This window comes from Netta rufina, assembly GCF_964035555.1.
Source record: "Netta rufina genome assembly, chromosome: 11".
Taxonomy (NCBI): Eukaryota; Metazoa; Chordata; class Aves; order Anseriformes; family Anatidae; genus Netta; species Netta rufina.
The window spans coordinates 8517477-8535166 of NC_140134.1; the positions used below are offsets into that span (position 1 = coordinate 8517477).

At 35.5% G+C, this 17690-nt stretch overlaps 1 protein-coding gene across 11 annotated transcripts in view; it reads right to left on the minus strand.

Moving 5' to 3' along the window:
• Positions 1-17690, minus strand: part of HERC1 (HECT and RLD domain containing E3 ubiquitin protein ligase family member 1) — a 108058-nt gene that overhangs the window by 80162 nt on the left and 10206 nt on the right. For 10 of the 11 annotated variants that reach the window (XM_084293497.1, XM_084293495.1, XM_084293498.1 and 7 more), the window contains exons 2-10: positions 9550-10505; positions 7689-7784; positions 7211-7405; positions 5738-6049; positions 5006-5102; positions 3359-3502; positions 2316-2443; positions 1265-1409; positions 999-1170 (exon numbers count right to left, since the gene is read on the minus strand). In XM_084293497.1, the coding sequence (XP_084149623.1) occupies positions 999-1170; positions 1265-1409; positions 2316-2443; positions 3359-3502; positions 5006-5102; positions 5738-6049; positions 7211-7405; positions 7689-7784; positions 9550-10479 (2219 nt within the window). In that variant the 5' untranslated portion in view covers positions 10480-10505. Of the gene's footprint in view, positions 1-998; positions 1171-1264; positions 1410-2315; positions 2444-3358; positions 3503-5005; positions 5103-5737; positions 6050-7210; positions 7406-7688; positions 7785-9549; positions 10506-10645; positions 10726-17690 lie in introns of all 11 variants that reach the window. The other variant, XM_084293493.1, reaches the window with a different exon arrangement.

Genomic DNA, 17690 nt, shown 5'->3' on the forward strand with positions numbered 1-17690 from the left:
AGTGAGTACATGCTTGAGCTAACCAATTTTTTTCTTACAACAAACTAATATGACGTAGGCAGACTAACTTCCTGACCCTTGCAGGCATTTTCTACTCTTTTCCATAAAAGTCTTCACAAAACAAACACTGTTCATTTATAAACAAAATATCTACAGTGCCACAAATATAAAAACATCTGCTCTGTGCAAAAGCTGACAAATACTCACAAAGCTGTTTTAGTATAAATTCCAGATTATAACGAGATTTTAATACAATATAGGTAGAATTCAAAAGGGATATTACCACTTAGTACTATTTGAGTTTAGTGGCTTTTCTAAGATAGCTCCCTTTAAAACAGGGCATCTTGAAATACTGTCTGAAATATCTTCCAAACAGTAAAAGAACTCTTCTATTCCTTTGTGGTAGTCCATATGTAACTCTGAAGTTTATCAGCTCAATTTAATTACTTGATCATGCCTGTGGTGTAATGAAGCATTATTTCAGGTACTGTACATTAATAACCAAACTATTTATTTAGGTGACTGATTTTAGTCCAGCTTAACATATAGCTATTCAGAAATTTATTAAGATGTTCAAGTCCACATCTAGTAATTTATCTGAGCTTCCCCATTTCCTAAAGTCTTACGCTTAGTTTCCTCTTTGTTATACTGAAGGAAACTACATAAACTACAGGAAATGCAGTCAGAAGCACAGAATAAAGATCTACCTCACATTGCCTAACTTTTTGATTTTTCATAAAGAGGGCTTATTTTTGCCTAATAGCAGATAAGAAATCTTCATATAAAAGTCTTAGTATCCAAATTAGTGGTGCTATGTTATCGCTTCTTCTAATCTCTAACAGTTGAGAGATTAAAAAGACACTGAAGTCCAAAACATTACAAGCAGAATACTTCAAATACATGATGTGATTAGCACCTTCAGGAGTATTACATGTATCCCAAAGGCTACCTGTTTAAAAAAAAAAAAAATTGTACTTGTCCCCAGGCATCACTGTTACCTGTCTCTTGGAAGAGCTGTCCATGCGAGGCTATGGGAGGTTCCAGCTGAAATCTGTTGAATTGCAACTCCATCTAAACCACTTACTTTCTTTGGTTTAGTAATGGGACCGGTAGAGTTTCCCTGACCACACTGTCCCATTGAATTGTTACCCCAAGCATAAACTTCATTATCTATAAAGTAAATAAAGTAAAAAACAGAATCTGAGATATAACTGCTTCTGACTGAAAAGGGAGATTACCGATTTTTACACTTTACTTATCTTACCATGAGAAAGTGCCAAACAGTGACTGTCACCAATTGAAATATCAACTATTCTTGTAGCAGCCAGCTCTTCAATAAGCTTCGGTCTGAGAGCAGTTGCCTCAGACGAGCCACAGCCAAGGCATGCACCACAGCCCCATGCATAAACCTAGAGCAAACAAAGTCACAAAATATCAGCATCAAATTAGTATTATTGGTGACCATCAACAGAACACTGGATAACCACTTTCACAGTAACTACAATTACATTTTCATCAAAACATACATACTACTTTCATCACTAAAATACATTTCACATAGCCTACATTTATTCCCTCCAGCCACTCACTGGATACAGAGTGCATCAGCTGGGAGGCTGTTTCAAGAAACAAAACCACTAAGTAAACTTCAGCATTCTTGATCCACACTTCACAAACACACTGTCTTTGAATCACGCTGAGGTCAGGTTCAGTTAGGTTACATGTCTGGAAATGTTTGTTGTATTACATGTATATACATCGTGCCAGTAAAGGCCTCCTTTAACAACTAACATTTATTTCCAGGCTTTCCTGAGATATTTTGGATTAGAAGTATAACAGTTAACACTTATATTCTAAAACATGTATTTTTAAAAACTACTAAATTTACTTAAAAACTAAATTTATTTAAAAACTGTTGCCTAAATAAGCATCTGAATTGTTTAATGGATGAAACATGAAGTGCATTTCCTTGCTTTTTGCTTCCTGAAACCACTTTACTTAGTGAATTTGATTTGGTTTTGCACTTTTGATTTAGTTTTACATTTATTAACCTAATACAAATTAATTTTTCTGTGGCTAACCAAGACTCTTGGAATGTGTACTTTTACATGACTCTTCAGCACATTATGAATTAATCTAGCCTATTAGGATCTCAGTACTTTTAATCAATACCTAATTGGGAACTTTAACTGGTGTTTAAGAACTAGCTGTATATTTTCTCAACAGCCAAAATAATGAATGCTGAAATAAACCCATGCTGTCTTCTTCTTACATACCAAATCTCATCATTTGCGTGAAAACTTATTTTTGCCTACCTGTCCTGTTGATGTTAAGGCAAGCGAAGACTGGCTTCCAGCACAAACTTTACGAATAAACATTCCTTGCAAGGCTTCTATAACTTTAGGTTTATATACTCTGTTTGTATCTCCATGACCAAGTTTGCCTACAAAAGGAAGAAATACAAATGGGAAGTATTTCTGGAGTATTACAACTATCCGAAGTACCCCAAAAGAATTATTTTCAGATTTCCAAAAATGTCAAGGCATGCTTTTAAAATTAGCACATTATTATTTTTATAAAACATACTCTCTTTCAAATACAATAATTACAGACTTCAGGAAATAAGTATTTATTGTAGTGTCCTTATAAATGGAAATATCAATTCCATGTAACTGCAGTATTCATTTCCTGCTACTTAATTACTAAAGCCTTCCAACGCACTAAACCTACCATATTTGTCCCAGATTAAAAAAAAAAAAGTTCTCTCTCCTTGTTTATAAAATCATTTGGAAAAAAAAAAAGCCAACACGCTTTTCTACATTTTTTCTAACAGCCGTGCGCACTTGTATCTTAAACATTAATAGTTCAATTCCCCTTTACTTCCCCTTTAACTTGAAAACAGATCTTCTCTACACATCCACCATTTTTAATCAATGACCTTAAAACAAAGACTATCATTACAGTGGCTTTGTAAAGTGGCTTTGTGGTGCTTCGCTGCCTATTGGGGGTAAATCAACAACATGAACAAATACATTTTTGGCCATATCAAGTAAGCAGGCTTATTTGAAAGTTATCTGCAAGCAAAGCATTTCTTCCAAAATCATTTACATATGATTTTAGGTTTCTTCTTTTCCCTTCAGATATCTGAAAATCCATTTTTAAAGTCTATAATCTTGCAATTAAGCTTTAAATACTGTATTCAGATTTTACTAAAATCTTGCCTTGAACAGCTTCTTGAACCCAATGGCAAAAAAAAACAAAAACAAACAAAACACTGACCAAACCTGCAAGGAGTATTTAGACTATACAGTAACTGGAATACGGTGAAAATTAATACCGAAACATTAGTTTTACCTACCATTATCTCCTCCTCCAAAGGACCATACTGTTCTGCCATCTTTGGACAGAGCTATTGTGTGTGAACTGCCACAGGAAACCTCTCCTACATTACTAATATCTTTTACTAAAGTAGGAATGTTGCGACTGTTGCTGTCACCGTGACCTAAGAAAAACAGAAACATTCATTTTCTTTTTGTGAAGATTTAAGATCCTATCGTGGTTTGTAATTCCAGCAAAATTTAGCAAAACCCATGGAAATTGTAATCATCGCAATTTAAAATTTCTGCCCACTTTTTGGAAAGATTTTTAGTAGTGTCAGGAAGATATCTGTAGTAAGGTTAATAAACATTTCATTTTTATAAGACAAACTGCAGAACACTTCTTCATAACTTACTACCGCTAAATAATTTTTTACCTGGTTTATAAGAAATAAAAAGAATTACTAGTATAACTGCCAATTAATACTAGTTGACAAGGTAGCTATCCTTCCTAATACTGGGCAGCACTATGCTGAACAGCATAAGGAAACTAAAATAGGGGCAATTCTTACTACTATCAATAAAAGCAAACGTTGTGCACAGATGAATGAAAATAGCAAAGTAGACCTTTCTATATAGTCCTCTCTGCAGAAACCCAACACATTACAGTATCACCTAACTTGACAGAAAAAAAATACTGTATGGCATCCGTAAAGGACTGAATGCGAAGGAATTACTATGGCCTAACTAAATGCTACTTTTTAGCTACACACCAGAACACACCACTACACAGTTCAAGTTACCCTACGCATGTAAAAAGACCACATTAACCCAAAATTCATTAAGAACTTTTCTCGTAAGTTCCTCCAAAAATAATACGTTAAACCAGTAACCTAGTGTGTCTCCTAACAGTAGGGCTACAGCTCAGCAATTCTGTGATTCCCCTGAAAATCTCTGACGGACTAAATTGTAAAACAACATCCTCCTCATGTTTTGTCTCTGCAAGTTGCTTGCTTTCACCACTCTACTTGGGAGATCATGACATTCAAATCAAAGACAATAGAAGGAAACTAAAGTCCAACTTAGAGCAATTTTCTGTGCAAAATCTGGTATTTCAACAGACCCTGCTTGAGAAGGATAGTTTTATACTAGGCATGCAAGCTGTACAATAAAGATGATGAAATAGATAAAAGTGAAATTAAAAAAGATAGAAAAGCTGTGTTCATCATTTCAGTTAAATTTATTTTTTTAGGCAAAATGACAAAGCCATTTTGGGAAACTCAAATGTCAAGTTTCTTTATTAATATCGCATTAGAATCAGACCCTTGATATTATTTGCCAGACTGCTTAAAGAACCATCCTATCATCCCTATATTACGTTCATCTAGAGCTCTAGTTTATTTTAAATACCTGTTGTTTACATTTAAGTGGCAATGGCTATCATATATAATCTTATAATGAATGAACCAAGTTTTCTTGGAAAATAATCATAGAATATTTATAGAATTAACTGCACTGAAATTTTTTAATAGCCTTTACACTAGTATTTATATTCATCTATACACACGCACACCTTTGTATACATGTGCATATGTATTTATATTTAGAAGGGACAGTAAGAGAAAAAAGCAAATATCTATAGCATCATTACTAGACACAGGAATTCTTTCAAAAGTATTGAAAATTACCTAATCTTCCAAAGTCTCCTTCCCCCCATGTGTATAGCTCTCCATCTTCTGTAACAGCAGCACTATGCCTGTATCCAGCTGATACACATACAACAACCTAAGACACATGTGAAAATAATAATTACATTTTTTAACAAATAGGAATTTTGAAATCTTATGAAAGTCAACTTTCGAAAGGAGTCATTATACATCTACGCTTGTGCAGAGCAAGTACACAGCCAAATTAATTTTTGCAAAGTTTACGGCTTAGGATTTGGTAAGTGGAAGTCAGTACACATAGAGGTAAGTTTATCTATAAATAGGTCATGATTTATTTAACATAACAATATCCCAGCCTTACACAGTAGCAGAAAGAAGCAAAAGAAGGTGTTTAAAACATTGGCCAAGACATCAACATATATGGAAAAGACGGCCTTTTTGGACAATACAAATGAAACCACTAAAAAGTTGCATGTGAAAAGTCATGATGTTACAGCTAACAAAAGCAATGTTCTTCTGAAACATCACTGCACTTCAACAAAATCATGTAAGCAAGTTCTAGTAGTGCAAGAAGGTTTATCAACAAAGCTATCGTCCAAATCACATGCCTAAAGGCAACAAACAAGTTAAAGTGCTTTCCTGAAACAGATCTAACTTCAAATAGAAGTTTACATAAAACACAGAATCTTAAGATTTTATATATTTCAATTTTTAAATAGAACAAACATAGGTGTGCTCCTATACAAAACATACCTTCCCTTGCAGAGGACCCTGAATAAGCTTGGGATATTTCTGAGTTGAGCTATTTCCATGACCCAGTTTTCCGTAGTCACCATCACCCCAGCTGAAGACTTCCCCTTCTGTTGTAAATGCTAGAGTGTGCCCATCAGATCCTTTTGAAGATGATACTTTTTTAATAGATCTATGAGGCTCAAAAGTCAATTTCTTCAATGTAGACTGGTTATTAGAATCACCCAGTCCTAGTCTCCCATAACTGCCTTTACCACAGGCTCTAACAGAACCATCTGTAGAAATTACAAAAGTACAATATTGTCCAGCTTCAATCTATAAACAAGAAAGGTAAAATATTAAAAAAAAAAAAAAAAAAGAAAGAAAGAAAAAAGAAAGATTAGATAAATGTAGAAACCATCTGTAGGTCTTAAAGCATGTATTTTTGAACAGAATGTCAAGTTTCTTTCTATATCCCTTTCATATAGTATAACATAAAAACTAAGGAGAGTTAAGACTCCAGCAAGCAATAAAATTCTAATCCTTGAAAAATACTTGATGAAATTATTTTCTTTATGTTGAGGACATAAATAGCGATTAAACGGTTCTTACTTGCATCTCTTCTATAGACTGCAGAACTCAGGCTGCTTTCAGATCTCCTAGACCCATGAAATGGACAGTCTTTGAAGATACATTAATTTATTACGATTAAAAAGACAAAGTAACTCATTCCACTCCTGTTTTGTTTCAGCTCAGGTTTTGGGGGGTGTGTGTGTGGTATGTCTTTGTTTTGTTTTGTTTTGTTTAAATGCATAAGCTTGCTTTATGATTCCTGGTCCTAGAGTTCACTGGCATATACAATGAATCAGAGAAGTCAACAAAAACAATTTCAGAAAATGTACCTAAATTGTTTAGTGACCCTGAAAAATGCTTTTACTTAAGTCAACAGTGCAAAGCCAATACAGCAACAGAAAAGCAAACTATTCTGTGTCACGCATCAATAGAAGTGCTACACTGCAACTGCACAATCTGTGACTGAGAGCAGAAAGAGCATACTGTATATTGATTTTCAGAAAGCTAATTAAGGTTTCTGTGCCAGCAGTTATCCCTGTTTGGACTTTTAAATGAGACATACTTGATGTGAAAAACACCAATGGAAAAGATGATTAAGTACTTAAGCTATCTTTTAAACAACAGTGAAAAAAACCTACAGGCAAGGAAATTCCTCTCTAGAAATGCATTTCATTGTAAATTAGATAATTCAGTCTTTCTTCTTACATTGATATTGATGTATGTGCACCATTAAAAAAGAAACAGAATCCTTTTTCCAGGCATCAATAAAAGTAGTGAGATATTTTCTGTAAAGTAACTTGTGTGGTTAATTCTTGTACCTTTATTACAACTTTGGCACTTAGAAATTAAGCATTACTTTCCAGTTTCATGCTGTAACTACGAAGGTGTTAGGTTTTACACCGTACTGTTATAAATGTCACTCACAGTCTGTGCATCAGAAAAACTTGGAGCAAGCTTGGGTTGAAGTATTTTCTCTTGAGTTCCTTCTACCAGTTGATGACTGCTGTTGCTACCCCAAACATAAACTTCACAGGTCTCAGAAACAATGGGAGCATCACCCGTTTGAATGCTGTCAGGGCTGGCACATGTTCTTGAGTAGTCTGATGCCATTCGACAAACCTATTAAAAAGAAAGATTTATTACACAGTGTATTTTCATTTATCTCCCTATAATAGTGTTTGATGCAACTTAAATTTCTTTTTGGTACAACATTGCCTAAAACACAAATCATCACCTTACCATCAGTAACTTTTCCAAATTACTTTGTTTTTCTGCATCTTAGCTTTTCACCTTGTTTTGGCCTTCCTCTTCCGCTCCAGGATAACTCAGCAGAGACTCAACCCCATCCAAACATACACATCAATCAGATGTAAAGTACAGTTACCTTAAATTCACGACATACCTCTTCGAATAAACACAGAGCCGCCTCATAAAGAGAACATAAGCCATCAGACGTTCTAGTTGGCTCTCTCCATTGGCTCCGGTCAGCAGATGATCCCTACAATTTTTAAGTGTTATTGTGAGAAAAATGCTTCCACATAGCAACAGTGCTACAGTACAAAATACAGTAGGGATTTGTTGTTAGAGTATGTATGACATCTCCATACATTTTAGGGTAACAAAAATGTGACAAGTGTTCGTTGAACATTCTTATTTATCCATTTTTGTGAAAATACTTGGGTTTAGAGTTAATTTTTCCTAATACAGTTTTGTTCTTAAATGCATTTTATTTGTGTTCATTTTAAAATGATTACTAGTTAAATCATAAATCAGTAACCATCATTATTTTTATGCCCACATTACCTCTACATTTTGGTTTGTAATTTTATATCTAGTTAAAAAAAAAGAAAACACACACACAAACACAACAGATAAAGTTCAGTCCTGCTACTGCCACACTTCTCTCCTACTTACCCTTAGGCTGGAAAAATACGGAACCAAACAATTTGTTCTGGCAATCCACTCTCTCTTCCCTTTCATCTTGCAAAAGCCACATATCCTAGCATGCAATGAGTTTGTAACCTATACACCAGAATCCTCCACTGATATAATATAGATGCTATACATCTTTCCTCAGTCAAAAGAATAAATTTACCTAACACAGCAGGCTTACATTCCTAAAGAAAGCAGATTTTAACAACAGAATTGGTGTGAAGGAAGGATCTGCTACTGGCTAATGTGAAAACAGATTACTTTCAGAATTTTAAAAGCCCTATTAGAATCAAAGCAACACTTTAAAGAGTTGGTCCCATCTAGAATTTGACACAAGTCCTCCATTAAAACACTGAATAGCAGTAATAAAACTACAAATAGCTCTACTCCTTCCTATAAATATGAACATAAACTAAAACATAAACAGTATATTACTAAGTTGTGTTACTGTGTGGCTAGAATTTTTTCCTATAGTTTAATAATAGGATTTCAGTAGTCTGCACAAAGGAAACTAGAGCTGCTCATCAACCACTCTAGAAACAGAATTTTGTATTTCTTTAAATTTTTAATTAAAAAAAAAAAAAAAAATGCATTTTTTAGCAAGTATTGGAAAGTTGAGAGGGGAGAGAAAAACAACCGCACTTCAGGGAAAAAGTTGTTCCCTGTTCCAGTGAGTGTATGAGGCAGAAGCTTACTACAGCTTTCAATTGCACACTGTGCGTTAACTTCATAACTTTAAAAATATTCATCTAGGATGAAAAGTAAGCATTCAAATGACAAAGCAAGCCACATGCCTTATTTACAAACAATTTAGTCCGTTTTCATAGGGTATAAATTTCCAAGCAGTAGGAGAAATGCTAAACATCTCAAATCTTACTGATTCTCTAAAAATGTATAAACAGAGAGGTGAAACTTTGAAAAAGTGTATTGCAAAACTCTGCATTGTGAACAAATTCAACAAAGCAAGCCTTAGAAACAATTTCATACTTTTTAACTCTTTTGTTGTCATCTTATCTTAAATATAAAATGCAAGTGGATTGGATGATGTCCCTGATTTTTTCCTAAAGTTAAATGTAACACAAGACAGGAATTACTCTGTTTCATCTCCTGTACCTATGAAGAAATGGGTGGGAAGAGAGGAAGAAAAACATGGTGGATAACAAAAGAATTACTGCAAAAATATTTCAAGTGAAAGAAGCTTTTTTAAAACATGTTAAAGCAATTTATTCAATTAAGAACTGCCAATATGGCATTCAGTGTTGAGAAACTGTGTTTAAGTTAAGAATGCATCTGTATTTGCTAGGTAGAAAAATTAAAGCTGGTATACCTACCAAAGACCGCCGCATCTGCATCAATATACTCATAAAGCAATCAAAGCTGATCATCCCTTCTGGGCTTTGCAGCATCTTGGTCTTCTCCATGCTGTTTACTACAGCTGAAGCACTTAATGCCATTTCTATCCATTCAAGAAGGTATCGCAGAGAACCTCGCTGGGCAGCCAAGCCAAGAAGCAATTCAGAAGCTAACCTACGACCTAAAGTATCTGCCCCAGAGTTTGGAATTGTCACTCCTTTAAGAAATGTTGTTACTTGTGATAAACAGTCCAACCCCATCGGTGGAATTTTGCTTTCATTTGCTAAAGATAAAGGTGGTAAAGAGCTCACAACTTCTATTGCAGTATGGATAACATCATTGCAGAGACTGAGGCCAGGTCCCGATGCTGGCATCATCCAGCTTTGTCTCAGCAGTGCAAACAACAAGCTTAATCCAGTCCGTACCCCCATTTCTATAAGTGCATCTGTACTCGACCGAGGACGTTCACTGACAGAATGCACATCTGTTGATCCAGAACTGCTTTCTGGCGAATGCTGCTGTTGTTTCACCTTACCCTTATCATGGTATTTATTAGAAAGTGCATAGAAGACACGCTGCAATACAAGGAGACGTTTTCGAAGTGCTCCAGCAAATGGAGAGTCTGAGCACACCATCTTAGCCAGTGCCAGCTGGCTGCTAAGAAGAGCATCCAAATAGTGGTCCTGTTCATCGCTAGATAGAGATTCCCGCTCAAAATCCGGAAGCTGAGGTCCTTTGAGGCACAGAACCTGCTGGGGCAATGGCACTACTTCTTTATTGCTAACTAACTTAGCGTACAAGATGGAAACTCCCTCCCTTGTTGCAATAGATTCACTGTCTTCTGTGATCCAAGAGCTGTTTAGATGTTCAAGCCATTTCAGCTTCACAGGTGGGACCATAGCTGCCATGTTGGTTTACTCTTTTGCCATTAGGCCTAAAGATGGAAAAACAAACAAACAAATACAAAAAACATGTAAGTAGGTGTGCATTATTATCTACGAAACTTACTATTCACACAGTAGGACAAATCCTAATAGATCATTAATAAAGCAAGCAGCAAAAAAGTTTAATCACCAAAAATCATCGAAGTTGCACCATTCTGTCCATATTGCAAGAATCTGGAATTCAGAGCCAATACTGATAGTTCAGGAGTACTGTAAAAATTACATTTTGCAGATTAACTTTGAGCTTTGTTTTAAGCAAGTACATGGACATGCAATTTCCTTAACATGCTGTAAGAACTGTAGTAAACGTCTACATATTTTCTAATTCCATATGCATAAAAATTAACACAAAGCAAATTTAATTCTGCTATAATTCAATGAAAGTATACTTCTAAACCTTTTGGGGAAAATAAATATTCTTTTTGCAGACAGGACAATGACCTCAACAAATGCACAAGATCATACACAACTGAGCACAAGTGAATGGAGTACCAGTGTAAAACATGACAATAAATAAGACTACTAATTCAGGCCATAAGTAAATGCTCAACCTGTCAAGCATACTCTAAGTCCTGCTGTCACAAGCCATTCTCACCACTTTCTACAGCAAGCTAGAGATCTCCTTAAAACTCAGGTCAGAATGTTAAAAGGAAACCAGGACAGATGATTTTAAGCTACACAAGGGTGGCACATTAGGAAGATCCGATTCATTCAGTGAATAGGCTCTTCAGAGCCAAATACGCATCACAGCTACTCCAAGTAAATTTAAAGTATCAAATATTACATATTACATTATATTAATATATTTCATAATGTGTGACTTTGAGAGCATTCAAATCTTTTAGGAAGGATTTTAAGGAAGGGATCACTAACAACATGGAGGTAAAATAACAAATTTCACAATGAAACACTTTTCCAGGACAGTTCTAACTTGACAGCTTCCACGATTCTTTCAAATCAAACATGTCAGTGAATTTAAGAAATCTTTTTCTGCTGACAATTTTAGGGGAGAAAAAAAAGAAAAACATATTACACCCTTTTATATAGATTCAAATTCAATGAAGCATTATGAACGAATTGCTACAAAATTCCTGTGATTCTGATGGTTAAGATGCAATTCCTTGCCACATACCACAATGCTGCTTTTTTTTTTTTTTTGTCTGGCACTAGCCCCTAAAATACACCTCTCTACCTCTCTTCTGCTTGCTGCACCACCTGAACCCAAGTCATCCTATGTAGCTAAGTGGAAAGATTCCTTTTTTCCATTTAATTCCCTCAAGAGACGGAATAGGGTCTGAGTTCTACATAAACAGTCGAAACCTCAGTTAGAAAATCCTTGCGTGAAACTCAAATGCTTTAATATCAACCCACTTTCAACCCATCTTAAGTGAAAGGTAGTTTTCAGACTAACAGTTAATTGGAAGGGACTGCATCTTTTGTTCGCTGTTTTAAAATTACAGTTCTAAAATAAATGACCAAATGCAAAAATTACATTTAACCATCTTACAGAAACTCAGATCTTTTTGAAACTTAATCTGAGTGCATCAAATTTCAAACTGAACATGGCAACATGTTTAAAATATGTAAAACCTTTAGAAGGGAGCATACAGTATTGGCATAGCAGACTATTTTCTGTACACAGTCCTTTCTCTTAGGATGACATACCGTCTTGTAGTCCCCCAATGTTCAATAACAGCAAATGTCTAAATGTCTTAACCATACCTCTCAAAGTGGAATTATAACCATTAAAAATGCTCAGAAAGGCATCTTTTATGGTCAAAAACATACAGTATCATTAGACAATGCTGTAATAAGCTAATTTTAAAAATTAAGGTGTCAAAAGTTTATAGAGGAACTGTATGTTCTAAAAGAAGCTACATAGAGAAGACAAAATTTGGAGGAAAAAGAAACAAATCAAGTTAGTATCTAGTTAAATTTCACAAAAATCATTCTTTATCTTGAAACCAACAATTTAATATTTTGATGAACTAGTTGGTAAAACAATGACAACGCAAAGTACAGAGGCACCTCTATTGCTGTAGACAAGTATGTCACATGGAGAGAACTGTATGCAAATGAGAAGTAATAAGACTAACAGCTTGAAATTTAATATTAAAACATGCAAGCTCACACAATTGAGAATAAAAAAAAAATCTCCCATAAGTAGAGAACCTATAACTTGAACATGCAAGTAGGAAGAATCTAGTGACTCACAAATGGATTATGAGTCATGAAAGAGACCAAATACTTGCCTGAGTGGCATTAATGAGCATTTCCAGAATGGTTTGGGAAGGACAGGGTAAGGGAAGCATTTTTACACAATGTTACAAAATGCTAATCAGTCAGATGCCAGCTGGAATTCTGGAAATGATTTCTGTCACCGATATCCTGACTGCAAAGAAGACTGACGCTGGATCATGCAGAGAAAAAGACTATTCTTCTGATCTAGCCTGAAGAGAAGACTAGGATTGTGACCTTTTAGCATAACAAATCAAAAAATAAAGAAACAAAAAAAGCTCACAAAAACTGCTACAACAAATTTGGTCAACAAATTTGGCAGGGAAAAGAAAGAGGGTGAGGGGAGTGACTAAGTAAGGAAAAGAATAATACAGGCATAAGAACAAAAGGGTGTGAAGCAATCACAAATTAATTAAATCTGAAAGCCTCCTAAATCTGTTCCCAGTTAAGTTCTGCAATGACTCTTTAATATAAGTAGACAACACTTTTAAAATGGAGTACATGTATAATAAATTTTGGTATACAACTCAAAGAATTTTCCTAGTCTCGTATTTTCATTCTGCTACAGAAAGATTTATTTCAGGCTAACAAGATGATCTTCCCTGACAAGCTTTCTGTTACAAAACTAAATCCTAAGTAATCTGCACCAAGAACACAAAGTCAAATTTGTTCCAATTTTGGTATATTTAGAGTTACATATACATTTTAGTTATTTAGAAAGTGCCTAGTGCTGTCCTACTGACTGCTTTCTGACAGATGAGGATGTATAGGGAAACACTGATATCAATGTAGCTATGCAAAACCCTTTTTTGTCATGACACACAGCATCTCACCATAATTCACTTCTTCCAAGTATTACAGAATTGTATTTTATCATTAGCAACGACATTTTTATTTGACCTGGTTACAATTTTCAAAATAAATACAAATAGCATTTACTTGGAAGACAGGTAATTCAAGGTTCAGATGTGGAGAAATAAAATATTGCAGAACTGTTAAGTATCAGCATTACAGTGATTTACGCCTGCGCTGAATCATGCAGTGGGTGACCATGCTCCTGCATAGTCATATTCTTCTCCTCTAGGATAAAGAATACTTTATCCTATACCACAGAGTAGCTTTTCTGACCAAAATGTAAACTGCTGAGCAGCTCACACCTCTCATAGTAACAAGAAATTCTACACAAAAGAAAAAACAAAACAAAACAAAACAAAAAAAAAACAGGGAAATAAAACTAACAGTAATCTTGCCAAAAAACGAAGTGACATCTAGAACTTCCATGCATATGGTTTAGAGCTCAGAAATGGAAGTTACGAGTATTTTCCAAAATTTATTCCAACCAACCCCATGAACGTATGCCGCTGGTACCCAGAGCCCAGCTGCTGCAGGGAGCAGTGTTTGCACTGTCTGGAAGTGTTGGCTTACATGAAACTCAGCCGAGATACAAGCAAAGCCTGCACTAGGAGAGCTTCTTAGCAGGGTTACTAGCCCAAGCCCAACACCACGTTAATGCAGTCATGCAGTTTTCAAGTTCCAAGCTAGTTCACAACTTTCGCAGCAGCATCTACAATAAAACTTTTCAGTTCATTCCGTCTCATTATTTCCTTTCATCTCATGATTTCAGGCTGTTCAATGAACACTTAAGAATAAAAAAATGAAAGCCACGTGGTTTTGGAGTAACTCGCTTTCAGAATATCCACTTAATTACAAATTAAGGAACGGCTTCATTCCCAGATCTTATCCATTGTTCTGGATCCCAACTCTGGCATTAAGCAGGAGAAATCTACAGAAGAGTGTTAGGTAAGTGCAGTCTGCACTCAGCATGCCATTTTTATATGCACCCCATATAGTTCGAAAACTGTCTACTTTTGTCTTACTATTTTTAGTGTTCCCTTGCAATCTAGAGGCATTTTATTTAGTGTTTTGCAAATGGATTTGGGATATTTTTTTCTAACTTCAGTGGATATATTGCAATTAAATGGGTATTTTTGTGTTATCTTGCTTGCTTAATATTTTTTTACACTTCCATAAATACAGAATTTTCAATAGACAGCTTTTGAACCCAACAGCAAAATCCTAACGCAGAAGAACCGCATGCAGGGGAAGTAACAATGAAGCCATTAAAAACACCAGAGTTCCTTAGTTATTCTTTATACAACAATCCATTGCTGCCAAGGTAAAAGCATTGATAACATGACAGAAAACTTGTCATTCTGAAAACGAAAGCTGAGCTTGAAAAACTTCTCCCATACAAGAAGGCACACCAATAGCAACCACTGAGTTTAAGGTTCTTCTAAGACTGACAAAATGTAAGAAATGCAGTGGAATAAATCTGAAGGTAACTAAAACTGCCTTTATAATCTACTAACTCTGAATTCCAAGATTTTTGGTATATGGTCAGAAAGCAATCTAGAAAACCTCTGTGTAAGAGCTGATTCAATGATTAAAAAAATTTATGCTAGGGACACGTCTAAGTAAGTGGAAACGCTAATTATGCATAGCTGATGAAAGAAGCTTTGTTACACTAAGAGTAAACAAGTAACACTGAAGATAGCAAAGCAAAAAGGTAAGCATGAAACCACCTTCAGCAAAACCTCTGGTAAGGTCAAAGGTCATCTATGTTTCTCATAAATATTATATCGAGGAAAACATTCACATATTTTTTATCCAATTTAACAGATGCCGAGAAAGGAGCTTTTTTTTGAGTCTTCCTCAACAAGTGCTAGGAGGAAGACTCAGAAACCTATGAATACTACTGGCAGTTCAAAAATAAAAAGAACTGCTGCCAAGCAGAAGATGAAGGAAAAGGGATTTGCCCGCTACCCTCTTACAAACTACTGCTAAGGTTGAGGGGAAGTAATGCTGAATAGCTTTGTGAGTCACAGGCAGTGCAGTAGACTCTACAACTAAACTGATTAAAAAGCTTAGATTCATCAAATACTCTACTAGAATATTTGCTGGATGAAGAACAAAGCTGTTAATTACCCTTCACTTCAACTGAGACACTAAATGCTATTTTTTGCCTTTTAGGTCACATGTAAGGGAGTGAAAAGAAAAGAACCTTAAAATGAAAACTGTGAAAACAAGAGAAATATAATCAAGGTGGCTTTTTTCCCCTGAGCTAAAAGTAGAGTAGGATATTTAAATAACAAAAGAAAATATGTTTAAGAGAGCTCTCCATATTTCCATATTTCATGAAACATGGAACTTAACTAGAGCATAGGCAAAAGTGGATTTTTTTTTTCTCTGCATCAGTCCACCATTTAAAAAGCACACACCAAAGAGTAGTCCACACCTTGCAAAGCTGTACCATGAAGCATGGGTCATCCCCATGTTTTAGGTTTGTGTTTAGAAGCACAGAAGAACAAGCCAGCTCTCTGGTCTGTTCAGAGCTTTCCCCGTTGTATCTGGTGAGACCCCACCTGCAGCACTGAGTTCAGTTCTGGGGCCCCCCACGTAAGCAGGACATGGACCTGCTGGACCAACTCCAGAGGACACCATGGGGATGCTCAGAGGGCTGGAGCACCTCTCCTATGAAAACAAGCTCAGCGAGTTGGGATTGTTCAGCCTGGAGAAGAGAAGGCTCTGCTGAGACCTTAGAGCAGGCTTCCAGCACCTAAAGAGGGCCTACAGGAAAGCTGGGGAAGGATTCTTTGTCAGGGAGTGCAGCAATGGGACTTCAACAGCTTTAAATTGAAAGGGGGGTAGACTTAGATTAGATTTAAGGAAGAAATTCTTCCCTGTGAAGGTGGTGAGGCTCTGACCAGGGAAGCTGTGGCTACCCCATCCCTGGAAATGTTCAAGGCCAGGCCAGATGGGGTTTGGACAGCCACGGCTGGTGGGAGGTGTCCCTGCCCACAGCAGGGGGCTAGAACCAGGTAATCCTTAAGGTCCCTTCCAACCCAAACCATTCTTTGATTCTGTAAACCAAGTATTATCTGTAACCAAACATACAAATTACCACATGCTATACCACTCAAACTGTAAGCTCAGGATGAAGTTTTGACTACTTGCAGTAATTAGTAAGCAAAAAAAGTTCATAAAAGGTTGTATTTCTAATGCAATTAGATTGAGTTAATAGAAATTTTGAATATTATGAAATTATATAAGTAAATGTCTGGTGTGCATTTTCATGAGAATGAGAAAACTCAGAGAATGAAAGTTCAACATTAATGTAATTTCTCCTTTTCCTATATATTTCTGTTCATCTATTTACTTACATGATGATTTAAAGAGCTTCTTTTTTAGACAGTGCTACATCTAAGGAAAAATAAAAAATAAATAAAAAAACATGACCCTGCACATATTTGGTAGCAAAACAGAGTAAATGCTAATAATATTTAATACATTTATCATTTTCCCCTTTGAGTTAAAATATAGAGAAAAAGAGGAAAGGTACCGTACTTCTGGGGAAAAAATGAAGCCTGCAGTGGCCTACTAAGCCTAGAGAATTTAAAATATTCAGTGTTATTACAAGGCTTTGTTTTCTTAAACTGGAAATGATTCAGCCTGAAATCAGACATCTGTAACAGTTCTCTTAAAATATTCATTTTTTTGAGATCTAAGTGTGCCTACATTAACTAATAAACCACTTGCATTATAATGTGGAAGGCCTTTTGCCTTCATTAAGAACAACAGATTAAAAAAAATCAGTTTTAAGATTCAGTTTATATCACTAATGATGTAGGCCAAACAGTAAATACTTTTACAGAAGAAAAAATGTATTTTTTCTACCTAAATAACTATACCTGTATCTTAAGATGTAAATGTTCATCTCTTCATCACCACTGCAATTTAACATTCAGACGCTAGAACTTCACCTTGCAATTTATCCCAGCTTGTTTATTACACACAGTACAGTTTATTTTACACAGCACCGTGTCAATGACTGCATGAACAATACTCTGATGGAAAACTGACGTAGCAGATAAAACAAA